The sequence below is a fragment of the Sinocyclocheilus rhinocerous genome, unplaced genomic scaffold (genome assembly GCF_001515625.1).
Source record: "Sinocyclocheilus rhinocerous isolate Xijiao unplaced genomic scaffold, SAMN03320098_v1.1 scaffold824, whole genome shotgun sequence".
Classification (NCBI taxonomy): domain Eukaryota; kingdom Metazoa; phylum Chordata; class Actinopteri; order Cypriniformes; family Cyprinidae; genus Sinocyclocheilus; species Sinocyclocheilus rhinocerous.
Window position 1 is genome coordinate 295442 of NW_015628342.1, and position 23314 is coordinate 318755.

At 33.1% G+C, this 23314-nt stretch overlaps 2 protein-coding genes across 5 annotated transcripts in view; one reads left to right on the forward strand and one right to left on the reverse strand.

Moving 5' to 3' along the window:
- Positions 1–7337, forward strand: part of onecut2 (one cut homeobox 2) — a 23203-nt gene extending 15866 nt beyond the window's left edge. For 2 of the 3 annotated variants that reach the window (XM_016548951.1, XM_016548949.1), the window contains one exon: positions 6778–7337. In XM_016548951.1, coding sequence (XP_016404437.1) covers positions 6778–7064 — 287 coding nt within the window. In that variant the 3' untranslated portion in view covers positions 7065–7337. The remainder of the gene's footprint in view (positions 1–6777) is intronic. The other variant, XM_016548950.1, reaches the window with a different exon arrangement.
- A 13875-nt stretch (positions 7338–21212) lies between these two features.
- Positions 21213–23314, reverse strand: part of nars1 (asparaginyl-tRNA synthetase 1) — a 34649-nt gene continuing 32547 nt past the window's right edge. The window contains exons 16-17 of one of the 2 annotated variants that reach the window (XM_016548954.1): positions 22821–22833; positions 21213–21229 (exon numbers count right to left, since the gene is read on the reverse strand). The gene's annotated coding sequence lies outside the window, so the exon portion shown is untranslated. Of the gene's footprint in view, positions 21230–22811; positions 22834–23314 lie in introns of those variants that run through there. The other variant, XM_016548953.1, reaches the window with a different exon arrangement.

Genomic DNA, 23314 nt, shown 5'->3' on the forward strand with positions numbered 1-23314 from the left:
TAAAATATTAATTTAAAAATAAAAAAAATATTTGTAAAATTATTTTGATGATGTATTGTATGAAAATGTTTTTCTAAATGTTCTCTGAACATTCAAAACGTCTCTTTCAAACGTGTTAAAAACATCTTTTTGATAACGCGAACATTGAGCCGAAAATTCCATTCTAACAATTTGCAAACATTATGCGATTAATGAATTTAATTACATTTAAAAATGTTAGTTGAACATCCAACTAAAACATTTCAGAAAAACAAATGTTTGTGCTAACATTTTGAGATAATGATTACATATGTTTTAAGAACGTTTTGTTAATGTAAGCATTGTTACGAAAACGTTATTTGTGAATGTGCAAAATGTACATTTTTTTGAATGTTTAAAAATGTTTTTTTTTTCTTGGCTAAGCGAACGTTGAGGGAACATTCCATTTTATTATTTTGTAATATTATGGAAATGTTACTTTTGAATATTCTGAAATTATATTTGAAATATAACATTTAGTTATATTTAAAAAATATTAGTCAAACATCCAACTGAAACATGAAAAAAAAATCAGTGAACGGTGTGTAATGTTTTTGTGCTGACAATGTTTTGCTGATGTTGCTATTAAGTTATGAAAATTGTTTTGTTCTCTGAACATTCAAATCATATGTTTTAAATTTTTTAATGTTTTTTTTACCTTGATTATGGAAACAATAAGGGATTGTTTCAATTATCATTTTGCAAACCTTATGGGAACATTACATTTTGAATGTTCTCTTAACGTTACAAAACCATTAAATTAGTTTCATTTAAAAAATATTAGTTGAACATCCAACTTAAATGCTATAGAAAAAATTTTTCAAATGTTTTTGTGCTAATATTTTAAGAAAATTATTAAATATGTTCTAAGAACGTTTTGCTAACGTTCACATTAAGTTATGTTGACGTTATTTCTGAATGTGTCTCATGTAAAAAAAAATGTTAGTCGAACATCCAACTGAAATGTTTCAGAAATAATAATAAATAGTGCTTTTGTGCTAACGTTTTGAGAACATTATTCTAACAATGTTACTGGAGGAACGTTTGCTCATAACTTTGAGAGAACACTTCCAGAACGTAAATATTCCCTGAATTCAGCTGAATTAATTTCTAAAAATGAAAACAGTGCAGCATTGGGATACTAGTTGAAGGGAATGCTTATGGATTTTTTTCCATCATAATTTGAAACCAGTCCTAAAGGATGGAAATCCTATATTAATTAGAGAATCATTTGACTGCTAATAGAACCTTGTATCATTATCCTAAAGCATCCTAATCCTAAATAGGATTTTACGGAAGAAAAGGGGTTCAGTTTATCCAGTAGGATCTTATTTGCTTCTTATAGGATTCTTATTGATACCATTATAGGATCCTTTAGGATTTGTTACAAATTATGTATTCCAATTCCTCGAATCCTGTATGTATTCCTTCAGGATTTTCCTGACTAAATTCCAATGTTCCATTCCGAAATTGCTTTCTATTTATGAGAATAAACGTGTATTATTCTGTTAATCCTGCAGTTATTATGAATTTGGGCCTTGTAATGGTATTTAACCAGCAGAAATGATGGCACACAATGCCAGAGACTGAGACCCTGCAACCAAATGATGTACTTTTAGTAAACCTCAGAGCTTAAAATAAGCACACAGACTGTATTTTGTGCATTTTGCAGAGGAAAGGCTGATGTTTTGACCGAGGAGCATCAGTAATGGAGGCTTTGAGTGGAATGGCGCTCACTGCTCGTGTTACTGCGGGTCTGATGGGTGAACAGCTCCATCTACTGCTGATCACAACTCTGTGTGTCTGGGCTGGACTCAGATGATTTCAACACAAGACTGTGTGAATGAAAGCTGATATCTTAAACATCAAAATTACATGCATCTGTGATTGTCTAGATGATGATGTGCTTCTGTGGCAACAGATGATTCTTATAATAATTTATCATTATATTTAAATGCATAACAAATTAATTAGTCCGAATTGTAATAAGTCATCTGTGGCGGTAGTGCATCTAGTCTTATTAGATGTTTGCATTCTCTGATGCACAAATAATGTTGGATGAGTATGACCAATAGTGATGCTTGACTAAAGCAAACGCCTCTAATTAACATTTGTGTGTGTAAACCAATACCGTAGTAATATACTGTATATTAAATAGAATTAAATGTAATTTTCTGAAACATTTCAGTTGGACATTTATTTAATGTGTTTTAAATGTTATGACTAGTTGTTTTCAGAGCATTCAGAAAACATTTGTTTAAAGTTATTTGTTCTTTAATAACATTATTTATATATTGTTCACAGAACGTTTTTTTCTGAAACGTTTAAGCTGGATGTTCATCCAACATTTTGTAAATGTCATTACTTACTACTAGTTACAGAACATTAAGAGAACATTCAATAGAATGTTTTGAGTTATTTGTTCTTTAATAACATTTTATACATTGTTCAGTGAAGATATTTTCTGAAATGTTTTAGTCGAACATTCATGTAACATTTTTTAGTTGTTACTTGTTTCAGAACATTCAAAGTAGCATTTGTTTAAAGTTGTTTGTTTTTTAATAATGTTATTTATACATCATTTAAAGAATGTTTTTTTGGCTGAAATGTTTTAGTTGGACATTTTATCTAATGTTTTTTTAAACGTTATTACTTCTTGTTTAAATTACAAACCAATGTTCTTCCAGTAACATTAATAGAACGTTCATTCAAAGTTGTCTGGTCTTTAATAACATTATTTAGAACATTCAGAGAACATTCAAAAGTAATGTTTCTGTAATGTTTGCAAAATGATCAAATGGAATGTTCCCTTAATGTTTCCAAACAACATTTTAAAAAACAGATGTTCATAGAAAGAACATAATGTTTTCATAACTTAATAAGAATGTTGGCGAAATGTTCTTAGAACATATTGTTCCAAGCTGGGATGACTGATGGACTAAACTACTCATTATCTATATTTTTACATAAAAATTCCCTAAAAAAAATGTACACGCACCCACAACCACACATATGTGTGTACAAAATTTTAGGGAATTTTTATGTAAAAATATAGATAATGAGTAGTTTAGTCCATCAGTCATCCCAGCTTGGAACAATATGTTCTAAGAATAAAGAAATGCATTTAAAAATATATATTTTTAAATATATATATATATTTAAAATATTTTAATAAAAAAGAAATATTGTTAAATATTTTTTGATTTTATGGAACATTTATTGAAATTAATTTTTTAAATAACAAAAATTCTGTTTAGTACCTTTTATAATATACTGACAACCACCAAAATAAATAAATAAATAAATAAAAATAAATAAATAAAAAAGAGAGAAAAAGAGAAGGAGTAGCTTTTCCACAAGTTTATGAACGTATTAATATATAGAAGGTGCACAAAACACCATCATGGTAACACACACAACCCTAAAATAATGCAATAAACATTTAACAACACAAGATGTAACACAAAACTCTAATGTACATAGATGATTATAAAAAACTAAAAAGAAACGTAATTATGAAAAAAATATCACACAGGAAATTTCAGATTTTTCACTGTAAATTATAAAAGTATTTTACTGTAAAATAGCATGAAATGTCCCATTAGATTATATGTTCATTTACTTACTGTTGGTTTACCTATTTTTAGAGGTGTACTGAATTAATTCAGATTGAATTCTGAATTAATTCAGAATTAATAAAGACTTTTGTTGGACTGTAAGATAAAAATATTTGTCTTTTTAAAGTTGAATGATTTGTAGACACACCTGAGTTGTGAGTTGGACAGTCTGCTGTTATATTTATGGTTTTTCATCATAGTTTTCTAGTCTTCTCGATGTGTTTTGCATGAAATCTATGTGAAGTGCTTCAGCTTTAGCGGCGTTTACCGAGATCAGCAACAAACTCACACACAGGTCAGCAAAATCCACAATCATTAAAACTGTAGAAACACTTTCATACACATTAATAAGAAATTCTGCCCGAGGCCGTGATGAACTGTATCCTACAGATATACTGTAAGCAAAGCTGTTTTAAATTGATTGACTTCTTTAGCTATACTGTATATGAAGTGCTTTGCAAAATTATAAAGCAGCACAAATTATAGAGCCAGATGCTACACATAAGTCATGTTTTAATTGCTGGACGGTTCGTGTATTTACCATTGAGTCTGTGTCTGAAATGAAATACTAGCAGAGCACTTACTATTATTGTGCACTATTATTTATAGAAACTGCATGTGAAACAGTATGCAATAAGAGATGATGACATGAGTGGTATGCATTTATTATCTCAGAAATCTGTTATATTTAAGATCATTTGTTTTGCATTTTAATTCAGTTTTGTGTAAAAAAAAAAAAAAAAAAAAGTTGTCTAATTAAATACTGTGTCAAAAAAGATCTTAATTTGTCATTTTAATTCATGATTTTTAATGCATCATTTTTTATTTTATTGCATTGCATTTTATTACATTTTAATTCAGCTTTGTGTAAAAAAAAAAATGAACATTTAACTGTCTAATTCAACAAGTGTCAAGGAAGAGATCTCTGGTTAATTTGTTGTTTTTAATGTATAATTTTTTAATGCATCAGTTTATTTTATTTTATTGACTTGCATTTTAATTCAGTTTTGTGTTAAAATATTTAACTGTCTAATTAAATACGTGTCAAGGAAGAGATCTCTGATTAATTGATATTGATATGATTAATTTTATTTCATATTTTATTTTATTTTTTTAAATTGGTGCAATCATTTCTGCTTGTCAGACATTAAAATTGGGCCCAAACACACAATAACTGCAGATTAACAGATAAATAACAGAATAATGCATGTTTATTCTCATATCTTGAGAGCAATTTTGTTTCATAATGAAAAATATGAAGGAATAAGTACAGGATTCAAGGAATTAGAAATACAAGATAAAATTGAATGGATTGCATTGTGGGATATGCTGTTTTGTTTCATAATGAAAAATATAAAGCAACTGTATTAGAATTTAGTTAAAATATATCCTGAAGGAATAAGTACAGGATTCAAGGAATTAGAAATACAAGATAAAATTGAATGGATTGCATTGTGGGATATGCTTTGTATACTGTACATTTTGCCAAATGTTGCCGGTCATTCGTATCTATTAAGCACACTGTGTACAGTTTTTACATTCTGCAGAAAGAGTGCTAGTGTGTACTGTATGTAATCCCTCGCCCCTCTCTCTCTATGTATCTGTGGTGTTTGTTGTTGATTTGTTGATGCTGTCGGTGTAGATCAGACTGGTTCCCGCTCTGGGTTATCTGGTCATTTTCAGGTGATCATGTGTTTTTGGTCTCTGGAGTCTATCCTGATAAAAGACCCTAAAAATAAAGCCAGCAGCTCCAGGTGAACAGGAGTGAATTACTCTGGGATTCGTGGTGGTCGCAGAAGCAATTACCTGGAGAGGATCTTTAGCTTCCTCAAATCATCTACAGCTTTCCTGTGAGACGCACTGATCACAGAGCAGATGTTACGCTGTTTGAGTCCTGATTTCTGAATGAGAATCTGCGTCTCAGGAGGTTTGCTCTAATGCAGTGTCGTTATACTTTACTAAAAACTAAACTAAAACTATTAACTGAATTGAAAAAAAAAAAGAATTTTAGATGAAAACCTTAAACATTTGAAATATTTTGGCAACTCTCTGAAATAAAATAAGTTTAAAAACAAACATTGCTAAAACAAAAACTGAAATAAAAGTAAATTAAAGCTAGAAATAATTGACAAATGCACATACAATTACTAATACTGAAAAAAGTAAACAAGTATAAATATTTAAAAATCAAAACATTAATTAAAATGACAAAAACACATAACAAAATTACTAAAACTGAAATAAAAACTAAATTAAAACTAATAAAAATGACAAAAGCACATATCAAAATTAATACTAAAATAAAAAAATTAAAGCTAAATAGAAATATAAAAAACGAATAAAAATGACAAAAGCAAATAACAAAATTATTAAAACTGAGATAAAAATAAATTAAAGTTTAATAGAAATAAAACTAAAAAAATTGAAATAAAATAAAAATAGAAATAAAAAACTAACAAAAATGACACATTTTTGCACATAGTTACTAAAACTGATATAAAATTCAATTTAAACTAGAAATAAAAAAAAAATAAACAAAAGTTACAAAAGCACATATCACAATTACTAAGCCTAAAACTGAAATAAAATAACTTTTAAAAACAAAAATGACAAAAGCACATAACACAATTACTAGAACAAAAACTAAAATAAAAGTAAATTAAAGCTAAATAGAAATAAAAAAATAAAAGAAAAACAACAAAAGCACATTAACAAAATACTAAAACTTAAAATGTACAAAATAAATGCTATTTCAAAATGTTAATAAATACTATAATAACACGAGGGTTACAAAAAGGTGGAAAATTTCCAGTAAATTTCATAAACATTCCAGACATTTTGGAAACGTTCCAGGATTTTTTGGAATATTCCAGGGGATGTTTGGAAGTTTTCCACCCCTTTGCAACCCTAAATAACACTGATGGTGCTAATCATAAATAACACGGTCTAATTGTCCTTTCTGTCACTTTTTTGGTATTTTCTCTTTTATGTAATTCTAATCTGATAATCCAAAGGTTGTAGATTCGAACCCTGCATTAACTGTTTAAGTGTTTGCTAAATGCATGAATATAAGTGTGATTGATTCTGACGTGTTTCTTCTCTGTCTTTTGTGTCTCCTTTCTAACAAACGAAACCCCCGAAGCGTGCAAAAGAAAAGAGCAAGACCCGAGCAAAGACAGGAGCAATACACCAAAGAAATCGCGGCTGGTTTTCACAGACCTGCAGCGGCGAACACTTCTGGCCATCTTTAAGGAGAACAAGCGTCCGTCCAAAGAGATGCAGCTGACCATCTCGCAGCAGCTGGGTCTGGAACTGAACACTGTCAGCAACTTCTTCATGAACGCCCGCAGACGCAGCCTGGACAAATGGCTGGACGAGGGGAGTCCGGGAAACATGTCGTCCACCTCCAGCACTTGTACCAAAGCGTGATCAGGTGACGGTCAGTTTTTAAGAGGAGAAAATCATTCCGAAGGGCAGCGAGAGGAGAGAAGCTGCTTACCGGCTCGAGTCGCAGTCAAAAACACACCGATCTGTTCATCCAAAGAGCTAAACGCCAGGAAAAACGCTGAAGACAAAACCAAAGGGTCTGCATTTCACATCTACATTCACTCGAATTAGCTTTGATTTTAATTTCCTGAAGAGAGAGTGTGTGTGTGTGTGTAGAAATACTTTAAGCTATGAGGACGAATCTCACAAAAACACATCCAGGTCACATTTAATGCAATATTTTACACTGCTAATAGAGTATTTTGTCTTGTTTTCAAGTACAAATAGTATTTACTTGAGAAACAAAAAATATTAAGATTTTATCTGACAAATCTATCAAAATTAAGTGAGTTTTGCTTTAAAAAAAATGGCCAACTTGGTCAGAAAAATAAAGTGAATTCAAAGGGAAAACAATTATTTGAAATGCAATTATAAAATGTACAAAGGTATTATACTAATATACAATAATATTGATTATTTTACGCAAAACTCCTCAGAAAAAAATAAATAAAAAATGTCGTTTTCCTTCTCAAATAAATATATCTTGATATAAGCATTTTTTTAAATTTGTACTGGAATACAAAAAAATACTTTTTTTGCAGTGTAATTGGCATACAGGCTTTTTAAACAAGAACAACAATAATAATAATAATTTTTATAAGTATTAATAAAATAATAACAATTCCCACAAATTCCCATTGTCGATTATTGCTCCTATTATTGTTACTGTAATACAGTCATTTTTATTACAGTAATCAGAATTATTATTTTTTTGCATTATGGTAATGCATTTTAATTCAAACTAAATATTAATGCATTTTGGAGTGAAATATGACTTGCATGTTCTTCTTTGTGAGATTCACCAATCACATAACCACACAGGTTTAAGATGGCATTGGGTCGCAGGTTTTTCTAACACACCGAACCTGGTTTCTCCTCTGTGCGTTAGAAAACCCCCGTCAGAAGCACAAAGCACAACAAACGTGAAGGACACGCCGACCGCAGATCTCTCACACCGTTATTGGCCGGCCGGGTTTGTGAGCACAATCCTGAAGCACATTAAATTTGCAATAGAACAGGGGCTGGACCACACCGATTGTTCTTCTATGGTTAAAAAACAACTCAGGATGATACGACCGAAGAACAAGCATCTCACGAGCTCAACACACTCAATGAATTACATTGCAAAACACACACACACACACACACACATGCATCGCTGTATGTTGTCATGACTGTAACTGTATTAAGCTAAGAAACCAAACACAAGTGAACTGGCATTGGTGATCAGGGCCTTTACAAGAGTTTAAGAGGACAATCTCCACACCAATGCCTACCAGTTTAGCTTTTCCAAAGTGTGCATGACTCCTTCCCTCATAGTTCCTAGCTCTTTCATACACTCATCTCAAATTCCATCCCTCGTCCTCATTTATTATTGAACCGATGGACAGAGCCGGTAAGCAGTTCTCTCCCGGGTTACGCTTGGATCACTCAAAACGGACACTAAAGACGTTTTCTATTTATTGACAAATCGACACCAAAGAAACTTTTTCTGCACCTAACTGTTCTGCAAACGAAAACTGTTCAAAGGAAAAAAACAAAAGCCAAAAAACCCCAAAATGACAGCGACAAAGAGGGAACGCCGAGCCGTCGTCTTTGTTGTGCTCGGATCGGTGGAGACTTTGGAAGCAGAATGGGATCGGAAGGGTTTTCAAATGCGACGGAGCTGTTCCCACGGCAACGGAGAATGAAGCGTCTCTCAAAACAAAACAAGATTGTCTTTAATGTGTGCCTATGCAGTTTTTTCAACCAAAATGGAAAGAACAACAAAAACCTCATCAGCTACAATACCAAAGATTCAGAGTTACTCCCGCCGCAATTCCCTTCAGTTTCCCGTCCCGCCTGTTCAGGCGCACCGGCGCGGCGCGGAGGGGATCGCAGCGGCACTTCTCTCCAAACATGGGACGTCTAGGGTTCAGCGTTTGGCTTATTTCATCCGTTTTGCAGCTAAAACTAAAGGTGTAACTCAGCCTGATGGGCATACCAAAGATAAACGCCTTTAAGCACATGCAACCTCACTCTTTCCCATTTTCCCAAGCTGAACGACTCATTATCTTGTAGTTTTGCACTCACATCCCATCGTGGTCCAACGACGGATCAGTTCCACCAATGCAGGCGTCATCCATCCATCATTTCCCAACATATGCACACTCGTTTCCAAGCGTTGAATCCCAAGTCCCATGTTTGAGAGAGCTGCTGCAGCCGGTTCCATCACTTGCTATATTCCAACTAAAAAGCCAATAATCTGCCAAAAACACTCACTTAATCTGTAGAGAGGAAACTGCAGACTGTAGGTCGAATAGCTTTATCCTTTAGGCTTCTCTCTTTAAAAGCTTCTAGTCCAAAGATTCTCCAACGCCACTTGGTTGGAGCTTCATCCGCTCTTCACGACAGTCAGGTCTTTAGCAACACGCGCCAAAGAGCTTTCCTTTGCTTGTCTTAGTACTTATATTTTGCCAATGCCTCTGTACAATGTCTTTCCCAGGTTTTGCAATATGTGATTTTATTTATGTAATTTATATTTGTTATGATTGAACTTAATTTAAATTGCCAAAAACCTCCCCTTTTATCCTGATTAGCTTGCCAAAGTTTACATTTACTTCTTTTGCATGTTGGACACCATCAGACGTATTTATTTATGACTAGTATGCATAGGTTATTGTTTTGTTTCTTAATTATTTAATGTTATTTAATTAGATGTAATTGACTATTTAAGACTACTAGTGCATCAAAGATGCAGTGCTCCTCTTAATTTATTAGTTAGCTTTACTTTAAAAAGCAACACAAAGGGTGTATTTAATTTTTCTTAGAAAGATAATTCTGGAAATGTGTTAGCGATCAGGTTTTAGTTGTAATTTATGTGTATGTATGTCGAGATTTTATGGAAATCGTTTAGGTTTTGTTTGTCCTTTTCTTTCGAATGAAAACAATCTGTCTGAAGGGGCATTTGCGATCGATTACATCGTTCTGTCGAAGGACGAGCAGCGAATTTCAGCCGGATGGTATACGGGGCCACATGTTGATCAACGCAGAACTCACCAAAGATAAATCCCACGGATGCTGAGAGGCCGTTTGTTCATTGCTTCACTCGTAGAAGGACGTAGAGGAATCCCTTAAAAACTAGAAAAAGCTGCTTCCAAGACTGACTTGTGTGTGTGTATAAAAGTCTTTCTATCTCTATAGTGAGAACCACAGAGGCTACCTCACTGAATTTTCCATTTGTAATTTTAATCGTGTTGATGAAACCAAAGATACCAAAGATTTCTTTTTCTCGAGTACGGTCTGCGCTTGACGCCATGCTTTGGATATTTTGATAACGCCACTCTCTCTTTTTCCTCTTCTTCCTCTTTCAGACACGAGTTCCTCCTCTCCTCGGAAAAATAAGTGCAATGGAGTGGATGGGACTCGCGTCGAGCTGTACATTTTAGTGCTGTGTGCTTCTGATCGCCTCTTACCGGTCAGAATGTAAAAGACCGTGATGCAAAAACCAACCAACACAGAAACATGAACTTTACCCATATTCTTTAATCAAACGGAATGAATGGAAATGTTCAGATATTTGTAGTTTTGATGGTTTGTTCTAGTCAAAGTAAATCTAATGCCAAATTTACACCGCAAAGGTGGCACAGAAGCGCCTCTGAAGTGGCATTTAGGTGACTACACAGACTGTTTAATGCTGCTTAGAAGTGACATAAATGCATTTACACAGAAATGACAACTGTATACTGTATACAGGCATAATTAAGCCTGGCTTTTGTGTAGCAAATTTTAAGCAGGCTTAGAGAAGCCTTGTGTAAAGACAGCATATCAAATGCTGCAGTATGATGCATGCACTGGGTTTAATACTGCAAATTTACACTGAAAAAGTGGCACAGAAGTGCCTCTGAAAAGGCATTTAGGTGTTTATACACAGACTTTTTAATGCTGCTCAGAGGTAGCATAAATGCATTTACATGGCAATTGCTACTGTATACGGGAATAATTTAGCCTGGCTTTTATGCAGCATTGCGTCTTTAAACTAAATTTTAAGCAGGCTTAGAGCAGCCTTAACTCAGCTGTCTTTACACAGACTGTTTACTGCTGCTTAGAGGAGGCATAAATGCATTTACACAGCAATTGCAACTGTATACAGGTATAATTTAGTCTGTTTTTATGCAGCATTGCATCTTTAAATTTTAAGCAGGCTTACAGCAGCCTTAACTCAGCTGTGTAAAGACAGCACATCAAATGCTGCTGAACAATGCATGCACTGAACTTTAATACTTGTGCCAAATTTACACCGCAAAGGTGGCACAGAAGCGCCTCTGAAGTGGTATTTAGGTGACTTTACACAGACTGTTTAATGCTGCTTAGAAGTGGCATAAATGCATTTATGTCATATGCTGCATTGCATTTTGTAGAGATTTCCAACAGCCTACAATTATGGCATCTTTACACAGCTGAGTTAAGGCTGCTTTATGCCTGCTCAGAAATTCAGTAATGCTGCATTAAAGCCAGACTTAGACCTAATATCAAATATACAGTTGCAATTGCTGTGTAAATGCATTTATGCCACTTCTAAGCAGCATTAAACAGTCTCTGTAAAGATGCCTAAATGCCACCTCAGAAGCGCTTCTGTGCCACCTTTACAGTGTAAATTTGGTATAAAAGAAATGTGGTGTAGAAAAATTTTTTACTGAGAAATTGCAATTACAAAGAAACTAGTAACACATTGAATTAAACACAAAATTTTGAAACAGCAAGATTTAAATAGTGTTTAAAACATACTCCAAGAATAATTGCTACAGCATTTTTAAGTGCAATAAAATGCCAATTTGGACATAGAAACTTGCCTGAAATTCACAACTCCACAATTTTGTTATAGATAATGATGATAAACATGAACTTTTAAGCAAATAAGATACATAAATTAGTCAAAGTTCTTTCATCACGTGATGATAAAACCTGTTTAGCAAACCTCAAGTAAAAATATCCCACATTTGACTTTGAAAGGAACACAGTATTTAGTTTTTTTTTTCTCAAAAATCCATTCTGTCAAAAACAAAGTTGGTGTTTCTGTGCACGACGAACTCTAAAACCAAAGACTAAATCGAATCATCTCATAGCAGACCGAAGGAACTCGGTAGGGACGACTTTCAGGAAAACGCGGCTAAAGACGCAACACAAACAGCAGATGGGATCGTATTGATCCGTACATCATTCTGTCCTGTTGCAAAAGTAACACATTTACTTGTGAAAAAACAGCATCTGTTAACAGTGACGCGAGCGTGTCCCGTATCGATCGGAAGGTCATTAGGTCAATATTCTTAGCGGTGATTCCGTGTTTATGACGTGGATGAAACCAAAACAGATTCCGTCCCAAGTAATATTTTTTTCCACCCCGACAAAGACGTAGAGAGCGCTTTAGTTGCAAAGTATGAGATATCGTTGGATGAGTGCCTTGCTTGAACCAAAGCGAAGTTCCGACCTCTCTGTTTCTTCTTCTGTTAGTACCTCGGCGACAGGAAAATCCTGCGAGACGTGGTTTTCATGCTGCTTTGCAATGCAATCCTGCAAAGAACAAAAGACTAACTATACCAAAGGCTTTCTAGACTTTACTTTTTCCTTCTTTTGAATGGTTGCAAAGCTTTAAATAAGAAAAGAAACCCCTGAGGCATGTCGAGGGCGTAGACCGTGCTTTTCTTACCAAATTTTTCTCGGATATACCTCATAGAAGATAGTGTTAGGGTATTGTTATTATAGCGTATGTATTAAATTATTCACTTACTCTTATTTTTTAGTAACTGTGACTTAAGACAAACCAAGAAAAGAAGCTTTATACATCTGAAGTTGTGATTTTTTTTGTAATAGCTGAGGTTCGCTTACCAAAAAAAACAATGCTTGTCTTTTTCTCTCTTGTTAATGTGACAACTTTCACATACGTTTTGTGGTGCAACTTCTTTTGTTTTCTCCATGACTTTATTTTTGTGAAGGGTGGCTCATATTTTTTAACAAGGATGTTATTTTTGGATCTGGAATGGTTTGTTGCTAGAATGAGCCTCGAGTTTAGTTTTTTTAGTCGGTTGTACAGCTTCGATTTCATTCACACCATCCATTTTCTCCTTCGATTCTTCGTTGCGTATGAAAACTGAGCATTGCAGCCGTCATTCAATGCCGTAGCCTTGATTTATGCATGAGTAGCTTTACGGTTCTAGCTAGCGTGTGATGCATTGTCGTCAATAGCTTCTGAGTTTGGAGTTTGGATCCGTCTCGTTTTGTTTTAACTGAGCCTCATTTTTTGCATGTCGGCTTGATCGGATGTGTATTGAAACAGCGTGCACTTGATCAGTTCGGTTTGCGATTGTAGCTGCGTAAAACTTGGCGGAAGCGAATCGGACGAATTGGCTCATCAAACCGACCGAACAAATCGTTCTGATCGAGTGCACCGCGACTGTTAATCTTTCATTCTCACAAACAGAAACCCATCATCTGTATTGAACAGGGACACAAGTCAGTGTTTGTTTGAACACCAAATTGGACTTTTTACCGAATCGTTATGCTCTAAACGCATCTACAACACCAATCCTGTCCAAAAATACAACAACTAAACATGGAATGTCCTCAAATACAGTTAAAATGTACCAGACAATCTACTACTTATGTAAAAAACACTTTGAGTCACAGGCGTTTCAGGAGTTGTTGGCGTCTTGTGTTTTCATATGAAGGGAAATCCAAAGATCGCGTATGTATTGTAACGTTGAACCGCTCGTCAAACACGACCGCGGAATATTATTATGGACTGTATTCCAAAGATCTGCTTTTTTTATTCAAATTGAAAATGGATTGGAAACGGATTCTTTTCTTTTTCAGTTTCATCGTTTTTGTTCATTTGTTGGTTTGTTGAATCATGTTCATGTAAAAATGGATTTTTGTTGTTGGAAATCATGAGAGAAAATTGATCAAATTTTAGTTTTGCATTCATGATCAACGTCTTTGAAACATTCAAAGTTCATGTTCTTCCACAAAATGTTTGACGATAAATAAAGAGAACAAGTGATTTTATTTCCAAACCATGTTTCATCAATCACAATAAAACCTGTCTTATGATGTAAATGTAATTTTTGCATTGTCTCAAATTTCACGACTGGTTATTTAAAGCATTGAAATGTTCAAAGATTGTAGACTTATTTTTTATTCACTATAATGGACACTGAAGAATCAAACGTAGTTTTACACAGTTTGACAGCATATTTAGATCAGTTCATTACATATGAAGAGAACTAAATTGGGTTTCGAAAAAACGTTTCATACTTTTTTTTTTTTTTTTACATTTTCATGTAATAAATAAAATCATTTTGAAACTTCTCGACAAAAAAATATTTAAAAATGTGAAAATTTTTACATTCTCATTTTTCAAACTTCAAGAAAAAAGTCTTTCATTTGTTGAATGAAAATCTTACATTTAAATTTTTCGCACAACAAAATTTGAAACCATTAATGTGTGCAAATGTTAACTTTTTTAGTTTTTACATTTTAATTCAGTTTTTTTTTAGTTTTCAAACTTCAAGAAAGTTATTGTTAAAAACTCAAAACCATTAATGTTTGCATATTTTAACTTAAATTTTAAATTTGCATTCAACAAATGAAGAACCATTTTTTGTTCTTCAAGAAAAGTTAATAAAATTGTTACTTAATTTGTTTTTACATTTTCATTCCAAAAATGAATAATTTTTCAAATTTCAAGAAGTTATTGTTAAAAAAATTTGAAACATTAATGTCTGCAAATGTAAATAATTTTTTTTTACATTTTCTGTTTTTTATTTTACAATTTTCAAGCTTCGAGAAGAAAATTTGATTTAAAATTTGAAACCATTAATGTCTGCAAATTAAAAAAAAAAAATTTTTACATTTTTTTTTTAATTTTTACAATTTTCAAGCTTCGAGAAGAAAAATTGATTTAAAATTTGAAATCAATGTCTGCAAATTAAAAAAAAATTTTTTACATTTTCATTTTTTTTTTTTTTTTTACAATTTTCAAGCTTCGAGACGAAAAGTTGATTTAAAATTCGAAACCATTAATGTGTGCAAATTTGAACCTTTTTAAAGTTTTTTTACATATTCATTTTTCATTTTTTTAATTCATTTTTTTTTTTGTTTTCAAACTTCAAGAAGAAAAGTTATTGTTAAAAAATGTAAAACCCTTAATGTGTGTAAATTTTAACCTAAGATTAACATCAAAATTCAAATAGGTGTTTATTATAATGGAAAATCAAGAACAAATGAAACACATGAGAAGAAGCTTTTGGATCTGTTTTGCATGTTTGAATGATTCTCATGTCAGGATCTGATCAGCCGATGGATCGTCCGAACTCTTCCAGTCTAACGCTCTTATGATCAGGTGGGATTGACCAAATAGTATTTGAGCCTCTCATCTGCAATATTAATATCTGTGTTTGAATAACAAAAAGCAAGAAAAAAAAAGAAACAATGCTACAAAAAATCTCAGTGTTGTCGTCGTCGACTGTTTCTGAGTTTTTCTGACTTTTGAAAGTCCAAGCCGGTTTTCTTCCAGCACATCTGTGTGTTTGTGCGCTGATCTTTTACTGCATTACATCTGGCCGTCGCTCGAGGCGTCAGTGTTTCTGTCTGCCTCACGCTCGCAGGGTTCATTTGGCTTGATTTTCTTGTTGTTGTTTTTTGGTCACTTTCATCAGATAGTAGTGTTGTGCTCATTGCTCTTCAATAAATGACTATGATTCATTCATGTTAAAAACTCTGCTATTTGTCTTTTTTTTTTTTACTAAAGAACAATCCTGATTTCACCCTTTAGTTTCTGTTTGCAGAACAAAAATCTTCCTACAAGTCAGAAGCTAAAGATATTTTTTTTTTCAAATACTTTGTCAAACAGTATATTATATACAGTGTATACTTCAGTCACACTTAGTGAAAGTGATTCTGAGTTCAGTGATTTTCACACAATTCTATCACCAGGATCAACTAAACACAAGTCTTCATCAACACTACAGCTATTAATAAAATAAAAAGACATTTGACTTACACTATGGTTCATAATGTTGGGGTTAATAAGCAAAGTTACTGTTAAAAAACGAAAAGTTTAATGTGTGCAAATTTTAACTTGTAATTGTTGAATGAAAATGTAAAAAATAAAGCATAATTTTTAAACTTGTAAAAAATTGTATACATAATGATTCCAGTTTTTTTTAACATTTTCATTCACCAAACGAAAAAAAAATCAAACTTCAAGAAAGTTAGTTTAAAAAAAATTAATATACATTTTCATTCAACAAATGAAAGTATCATTTTTCAAACCTTAGGAAAAATTATTGCTAAAAATTTAAAAGCACTAATGCGTGCAAATTTTAACTTGATTTTTAAGAAAAGTAACGGTAAAGAAATGTAGGTAACACTTTATTTTAAGGTGTCCTTGTTACACGTTACATGTACTTACTATTATAATAACAATTAATTATGCATAATTACATGCAAGTAACCCTAAGCCAAACCATAACCGTATAGTAAGTACATGTAGTTAATTAATATTACTCAGTACTTAAATGTATAATTACACTGTAACAAGGACACCTTAAAACCTTAAAATTAAGTGTAACCCAAACTTTTTTTGCAAAACAAAAAGCATAATTCAAAAACATAGTACAGTACTGTTTATTTACCATGGCATAATGCATACTTTTTCAGTTTGTTACAAAAGATTTCTATTTCAAATAAATGCTGTTCTTCTGCACTTTCTATTCATCTGTAAATCCTACAAAATAAAATGTATCACAGTTTCCACAGAAATATTGGGCAGCACAACTGTTTTCAACATTGATAATAATCAGAAATGTTTCTCGAGCAGCAGATCAGCATATTAGAATGATTTCTGAAGATCATGTGACACTGAAGACTGGAGTAATGATGCTGAAAATACAGCTGCGCATCACAGAAATATATTACAGTTTAACAGATATTCACATAGAAAACAGCTGTTTTAAATTGTAAAAATATTTCACAATTTTTACTATATTTGCTGCATCAAGGAAACGCAGCCATGGTAAGACTTTCAAAAACTTAAATATCTTACTGACTCCAAACTTGTGGATGCACATTGAGAGAATGTGTTAAGAATTAAACTCAAGCAAAGACCTTAATTCACTTAAAACTTTAACCCCCGGTTTCACAGACAAGGCTTAAGCCTAGTCCTAGACTAAAGTGTAAGTCTGAGCTGTTCCAACTGAAAGAAACTTGCACGGACTCATCTTAAAATATATCAGTGCCTTTGTTTTATCTCGAGATGCACACCAGTGATGTTTTTTTCTAAGTACGTTCATAAAAATTATTTAAATGTCCTAATTGAACTATTGGCCTAATCCTGGCTTAGTCTAAGCCCTGTCTGTGAAACCGGGCCTAAAACTTTCTATTTAATACTTAAATGCAAGTCTGTAGTATAGCTGTACCTATAACCCTCCACTAACACACGAACCGTCAGCTGTCCTCTGGCAAGTGGCTTATATTGATGATTTGTGTCTAACACTCTTCTCTGGATCTCTGCTGGCCAACAGCGGTTCATGTTTGCGTCTTATCGGCTGACATTTGGCTGTCCATTACTTGTGAGGAGGATCAGGGCCGTCAGATAAGGAGTGACATTCAGAGATGTTGGTCTTCACATGAGAGAGAAGATTCACGCCGTGTCAATGAGTTTCTTTCAAAGCACCAAGAAACTAAGTTTTCTGCCCGACAAAATAAACACTTTTGACAAATCAGTTAAAAAGTCACAGCAGTTCTCAACCGGGTTTTCTTCGAAAAGTTGAAATATAGAAACTAAAATGTCCTTAAAATGAAACGTTCAATAAATATACACAGTACACACACATATATTATTTAACCGCACACTTTTCTTTTTTTAGATGTGATTAAGTAAGGTATAATGTACATCCAGCCGGTTGTTATCTCAGAATAAACCCCGACAGGGTGATCAGGTCTTGTATCAGCCTGAAGGGGTTTATTCTGAGATAACAACCGGCTGGATGTACATTATCCTGCTTATTACACGGCTCAAAAGATTCCGGTCAAGATAACTCGTAGTACCCGGATGAGCGGTGTGTTATTCAATTTGGCGGCTGTTATCTGGGAATAACATACCGCTGGATGGCGCGATTGACCAATCAGAATCAAGTATTCCACAGAGCCGTGTAATAATCGCAATTAATCGATTTGACAGCACGAGTAATTTTATTGGTTGATTTTAAATAAAGCAATAAGCCCCGGGAAGCCGTGGTTTACAGTGAATTTATGAAAAAATTAAATTGAGCCTTAAGACTGGTTTTGTGGTCCAGGGTCACATATAAATGTATGAGTGTGTATTTATATATACATATACATAATAATAATAATAATATTATTATTATTTATTGTTAAGTCTTACTATTTAAATGTTTTTTTTTCTGTTCTCATGTCAGATGTGTATGTATGTATGTACCAGGAGCACCTTAAAAAAAACACAAAAAATTCCTCGTGTGTTTGCGCACACCTGGCGAATAAAGCTAATTCTGATTCTGATATAAATATACACAGTACACACACATATATTATTTAACCGCACACTTTTCTTTTTTTAGATGTGATTAAGTAAGGTATAATGTACATCCAGCCGGTTGTTATCTCAGAATAAACCCCGACAGGGTGATCAGGTCTTGTATCAGCCTGAAGGGGTTTATTCTGAGATAACAACCGGCTGGATGTACATTATCCTGCTTATTACACGGCTAAAAAGATTTGTTTTTACCATATATGTTGAAATTAATGCTGAAGTCTTCCATTGTAACACGCGGTGGTTAAGTGTTTTCAGTCACAAGATGGCGCCAGACAGTCAACGATAGCGGAGTGACTCGTTAAGCATATAAGTAGTACCGGTTTCACTGTAAACCACGGCTTCACGGGGCTTATTGCTTTTATAAAACGGTTATTCCATATACGTAGTAAGGTTTCACAAAATAAAACAGAGCAAATAAAGTGTAATGATATAAATAAAAACAGTATTCTTCCACCAAACAATGTAGTTCCTCTGAAACAGTTGTGGTTGCAACAAAGTGGTTGCCGAGCAACACACAGAAGTAAACAAAGGTGTATGTTTGTAGAGTAATTTACAACAGCTTCGAACGCGGCTCAGCCAATCAGAGTCAAGGACCAGAACTCTCCGTTTTATAACATTCATTGTAAATTAAATAAATATAAATTTTTATTTCAGTTTTAGTTTAGTAGCAGATACAGACGCTTGTAATATGATTTTTTTTTATTTGTGATTAAAGTGAACAAATGCTGTTTGACTATATATCTGAAAAATTATTTTAACCTTTGCTTATATGAGACTTTTTTTCCTCTAAAAATGCCTCATTTTATTGTTGCAAATATTACATGATGCACTTTCTTTTTTATTTTTGCATTTTACGGCTTCGTTTTCATTTTAATTAGAGTTTTAGTAATTTTGTTGTTTTCATATTTTTATTAGATTTTTTTAAATTCATCTACACTTATTAATTTTTATTTCAGATTTAGCATATCAAGTTAAAAACTAAATGTTGCTTTGACAACTACCTGAAATAAAATGATTTCCTTTTTTTTTTTTTTTTAGTTTTTTGTGGTTTCAAGACAAAAGACATTTAAACTGATGAATTTGCACCAATTAAATTTATTTCCAATAATCACAGATGCACAGATCTTAGATATGTACACGATTCATTCATCTCTGCCTTCAGTGTTTAATACTACGTTTCATAAATTCAGACGCACGCAAACTACATAATCACACCAACCAGAAGCCCAGACTCTCAACTATGATGATTATAACTGAAACACAAGAACTACATGAAGATTTGTGCAGTTATGCTTCACTTTGTTTCTGGATGATGATGAGACGGAGGCTTGTGGGGAAGTCTTTGTTTGAAGCATTGAATTCTGTGATGAAGATGAAGTGATTTTCTGATTTCTGTGTTTTCAGTGTGAAACATGAAGAGAATGAGAATGATTCATAAGGCAGATGAGCATCAGAACAAGCAGAAAAACACATGTATCAGTCAGATTTATACAGATGAACTTCATAAACAACACGTCTGGGTTCCATTTCACCCCAAATTTTGCATTGTGACATTATTGTCATGACAATTAAACACGTTTATAGTGCAACAAATACTAATATGTTGTGTACTTACAATTTAAGAAGTCATTTTTTTTTGCATAACAGTAATGAAAAGTTGCAGGAAGCTGTCATGACAAGAATGTCACGATATCTCTAAGCTTATAAACCATTTATGTGAAATGTTGTTTCTGATTTTCTTTGGATTTGGGGCTGAGATGAAGCGATCAGACAGCAAACAGCAGTGATTTTGTGCGTTTCTGCAGCTCGATCCAGAGCCACATCTGGAGGAAGTCACATGACCAACTGAGAAAATCAAATCATAAGGATTATATCGAAAAATAAAGGGTCATTCTATCCAGCGGGTGTGAAAGAGATTCAAACATTCAGTGTCCATAACATGCATGCTGTCATCTAAATCTAAATGAATAAACACCAAGAAATATGCCTATGGTCTGTGGCTAAAATGCTTCTTAGAAAGAATATTAATGCAAATATCTGCTTTTCAGTGATCACAATGACAGTGTTTTTTGTTGTATTTATGTAGTTGGCTATTAATCTAAAATATAATGCACACCTTTAATAGATTACCGACTAAAATCTAAAGTACTGAGAGAAAACCGAGACAAAGTGCATTATCCATACATTTAGTTTTCATTCAAATATTCATAATTGCTAATATAATAAGGCAAAGTTAGAAACACATCTGTGGGAGAGACCACAAAACACACTCATGATGAAAGAAAAGAAAAGAAATGCTGTATACAGCCCGGTCCAGAGTCATTTTATGTAACCTTTTACTCAAATTATAACACATTATAAGGCTGTTAAATTGATTAATTATAATTAATTGATCGCATCCAAAATAAAAGTTTGTGCTAACATAATTATATATATATATATGTGTGTGTGTGTGTGTATAAAACTATGTAGTATTGTAATGTTTTTATTTATTTATTAACTAGAAGCATTCTGAAGGTTCTCAGTGTTTTGGACTCTACTGTACACGAGAGACCCGTTGTGTAGAATGACCCAAATACAAACATTCTGGGCTGATAAAAAAGGTTCATGGAGAAGAAATGCAATTTCTCGTTCTGCACTCCCTTCTGTCTCTCTCTCTCTCTCTGTGTGTCTGTCTTTCACCACATCTGTCCATTACAATTGTCCATCTGATCAGTCTCTCACCCAACAAAATCACTCAGTCGTTCATTCCTCCTTTCTGCAGCATCGGCCCGTTCCTCCAGCTCTCTCTCTCTCTCGCTCTCTCTCTCACACACACACACTCCTCTCTCTCTCTCTCAGCAGAAATCAATGCTCTCTCTCAATTAGAGGTCACAGAGCCACTGCAGCAGCGCTCCACTTTTCAATTACCAGGAGGCTCCTGCGGCCCCCAGAGCATCTCACACACACACACACACACACACACACACACGCACACACGCAGACACACACACACACGCACACACAGACACACACACAGACACACACAAAAGATGATTTTAAAAACTACAGCTACAATGAAAATTTAGACATCTACTTTAATATTCTAGTTACACACACTGAAGCTGAGCTTTATTGGTGGAAAAAAAGAAACCAAAATGAATATCATGCAAACCCACATGACAAAATACACGCTAAACTGCTGTCTTTATCCAAACCAGCCATGTGCTGTTTTATTAGAACAGCCACACATGCTTTGAATAAATCAAACATTATATCTTAAGATGAACATATCTTAAAATGCATTAAAACTGTTGATATTTTATTAATAAATAATCTATTGTTCCATTGATTGATGCTCATTATAAAACCATTCTATAAAGCAGAAACTTTCATTTTTTGTTAGGCCATAATTACACTGAAATTGAGGCAACCATCAAGATGTGTGACAGTTTATGTTAATATAAATGATATTAAAAGATTTTAAAAAGACCAAAACACATCTGTACTCACACTTATACACACACTCACACATATATATACTGTATATATATATATATATATATACACACACACACACATGTGTGTTTGTGTGTGTGTGTAATAGTTTACATTTAAGTAATATTTATACAATGTATGTAGTATTTTTACATATGTAAAAATCTAAAACGTATATAATTACACACATCAAAAATCAATATATAATTTTCAGTTGTAAAGCACTTATACATCATAACAGTATTTGTTGTAATGCCCTTCATTTTTTTTTTAAACAGTTGTGAAATGAGAGTAAATGCATTTAATTTTCATGGAAATATGAAAATAATTTTTTACTGGTCCTAAAATAAGGTGTATTTTTTTTTCTTCACACAAATGATATATTTGATAATTATATATTTTTAATTGTATTAAATTATATTTATTTACACATTATTAATTATTTATTTTATTTTTGAGGTGAAAAATGGCATGGACATGTTTTTTTTTTAAAGTTTCACCTCAAAAGAAGGTTTGACCTTCTTTTGGTGAAACCAAAAGAAGTTTCACCTCTGTCTTTCACCTCTGTGACAGAGAGAGAGAGAGAAACAACAGGAAATGACAATAATAAACACGGGCTCTCGTACAGGAAATGGAAGACACAATAGCATTTCTAGATCATGTGACTCCTTGGCAAAAGAAGCTAAAGACGTTTGTGATCTAATCACACACATCACAGGCTGAAGGCACGAGAGATCGAAGGCTCTGAGCAGAGAGACGAATCCAAGCGTAGAGGCACATGAGAGGGGAAACGCAGAGGTCAGAGGTCACAGAACTTCTGTCATCAAACCTGTGTGACTTTCATTCTTCTGTGGAGCATCAGCATCTTCAGCAAATTGCATATTCTCACTGTATCAGACTATACGAGCCATAAAAGCCTGATGCATCAAATCATCAAAAAACCTGAATTACATATATATAAATATTTTTTGACATTTTATATTGTTATATTTTTTATTATATTCTATTGTACTTAAATTAAATTTTAATTAATATATATATATATATATATATATATATATATACA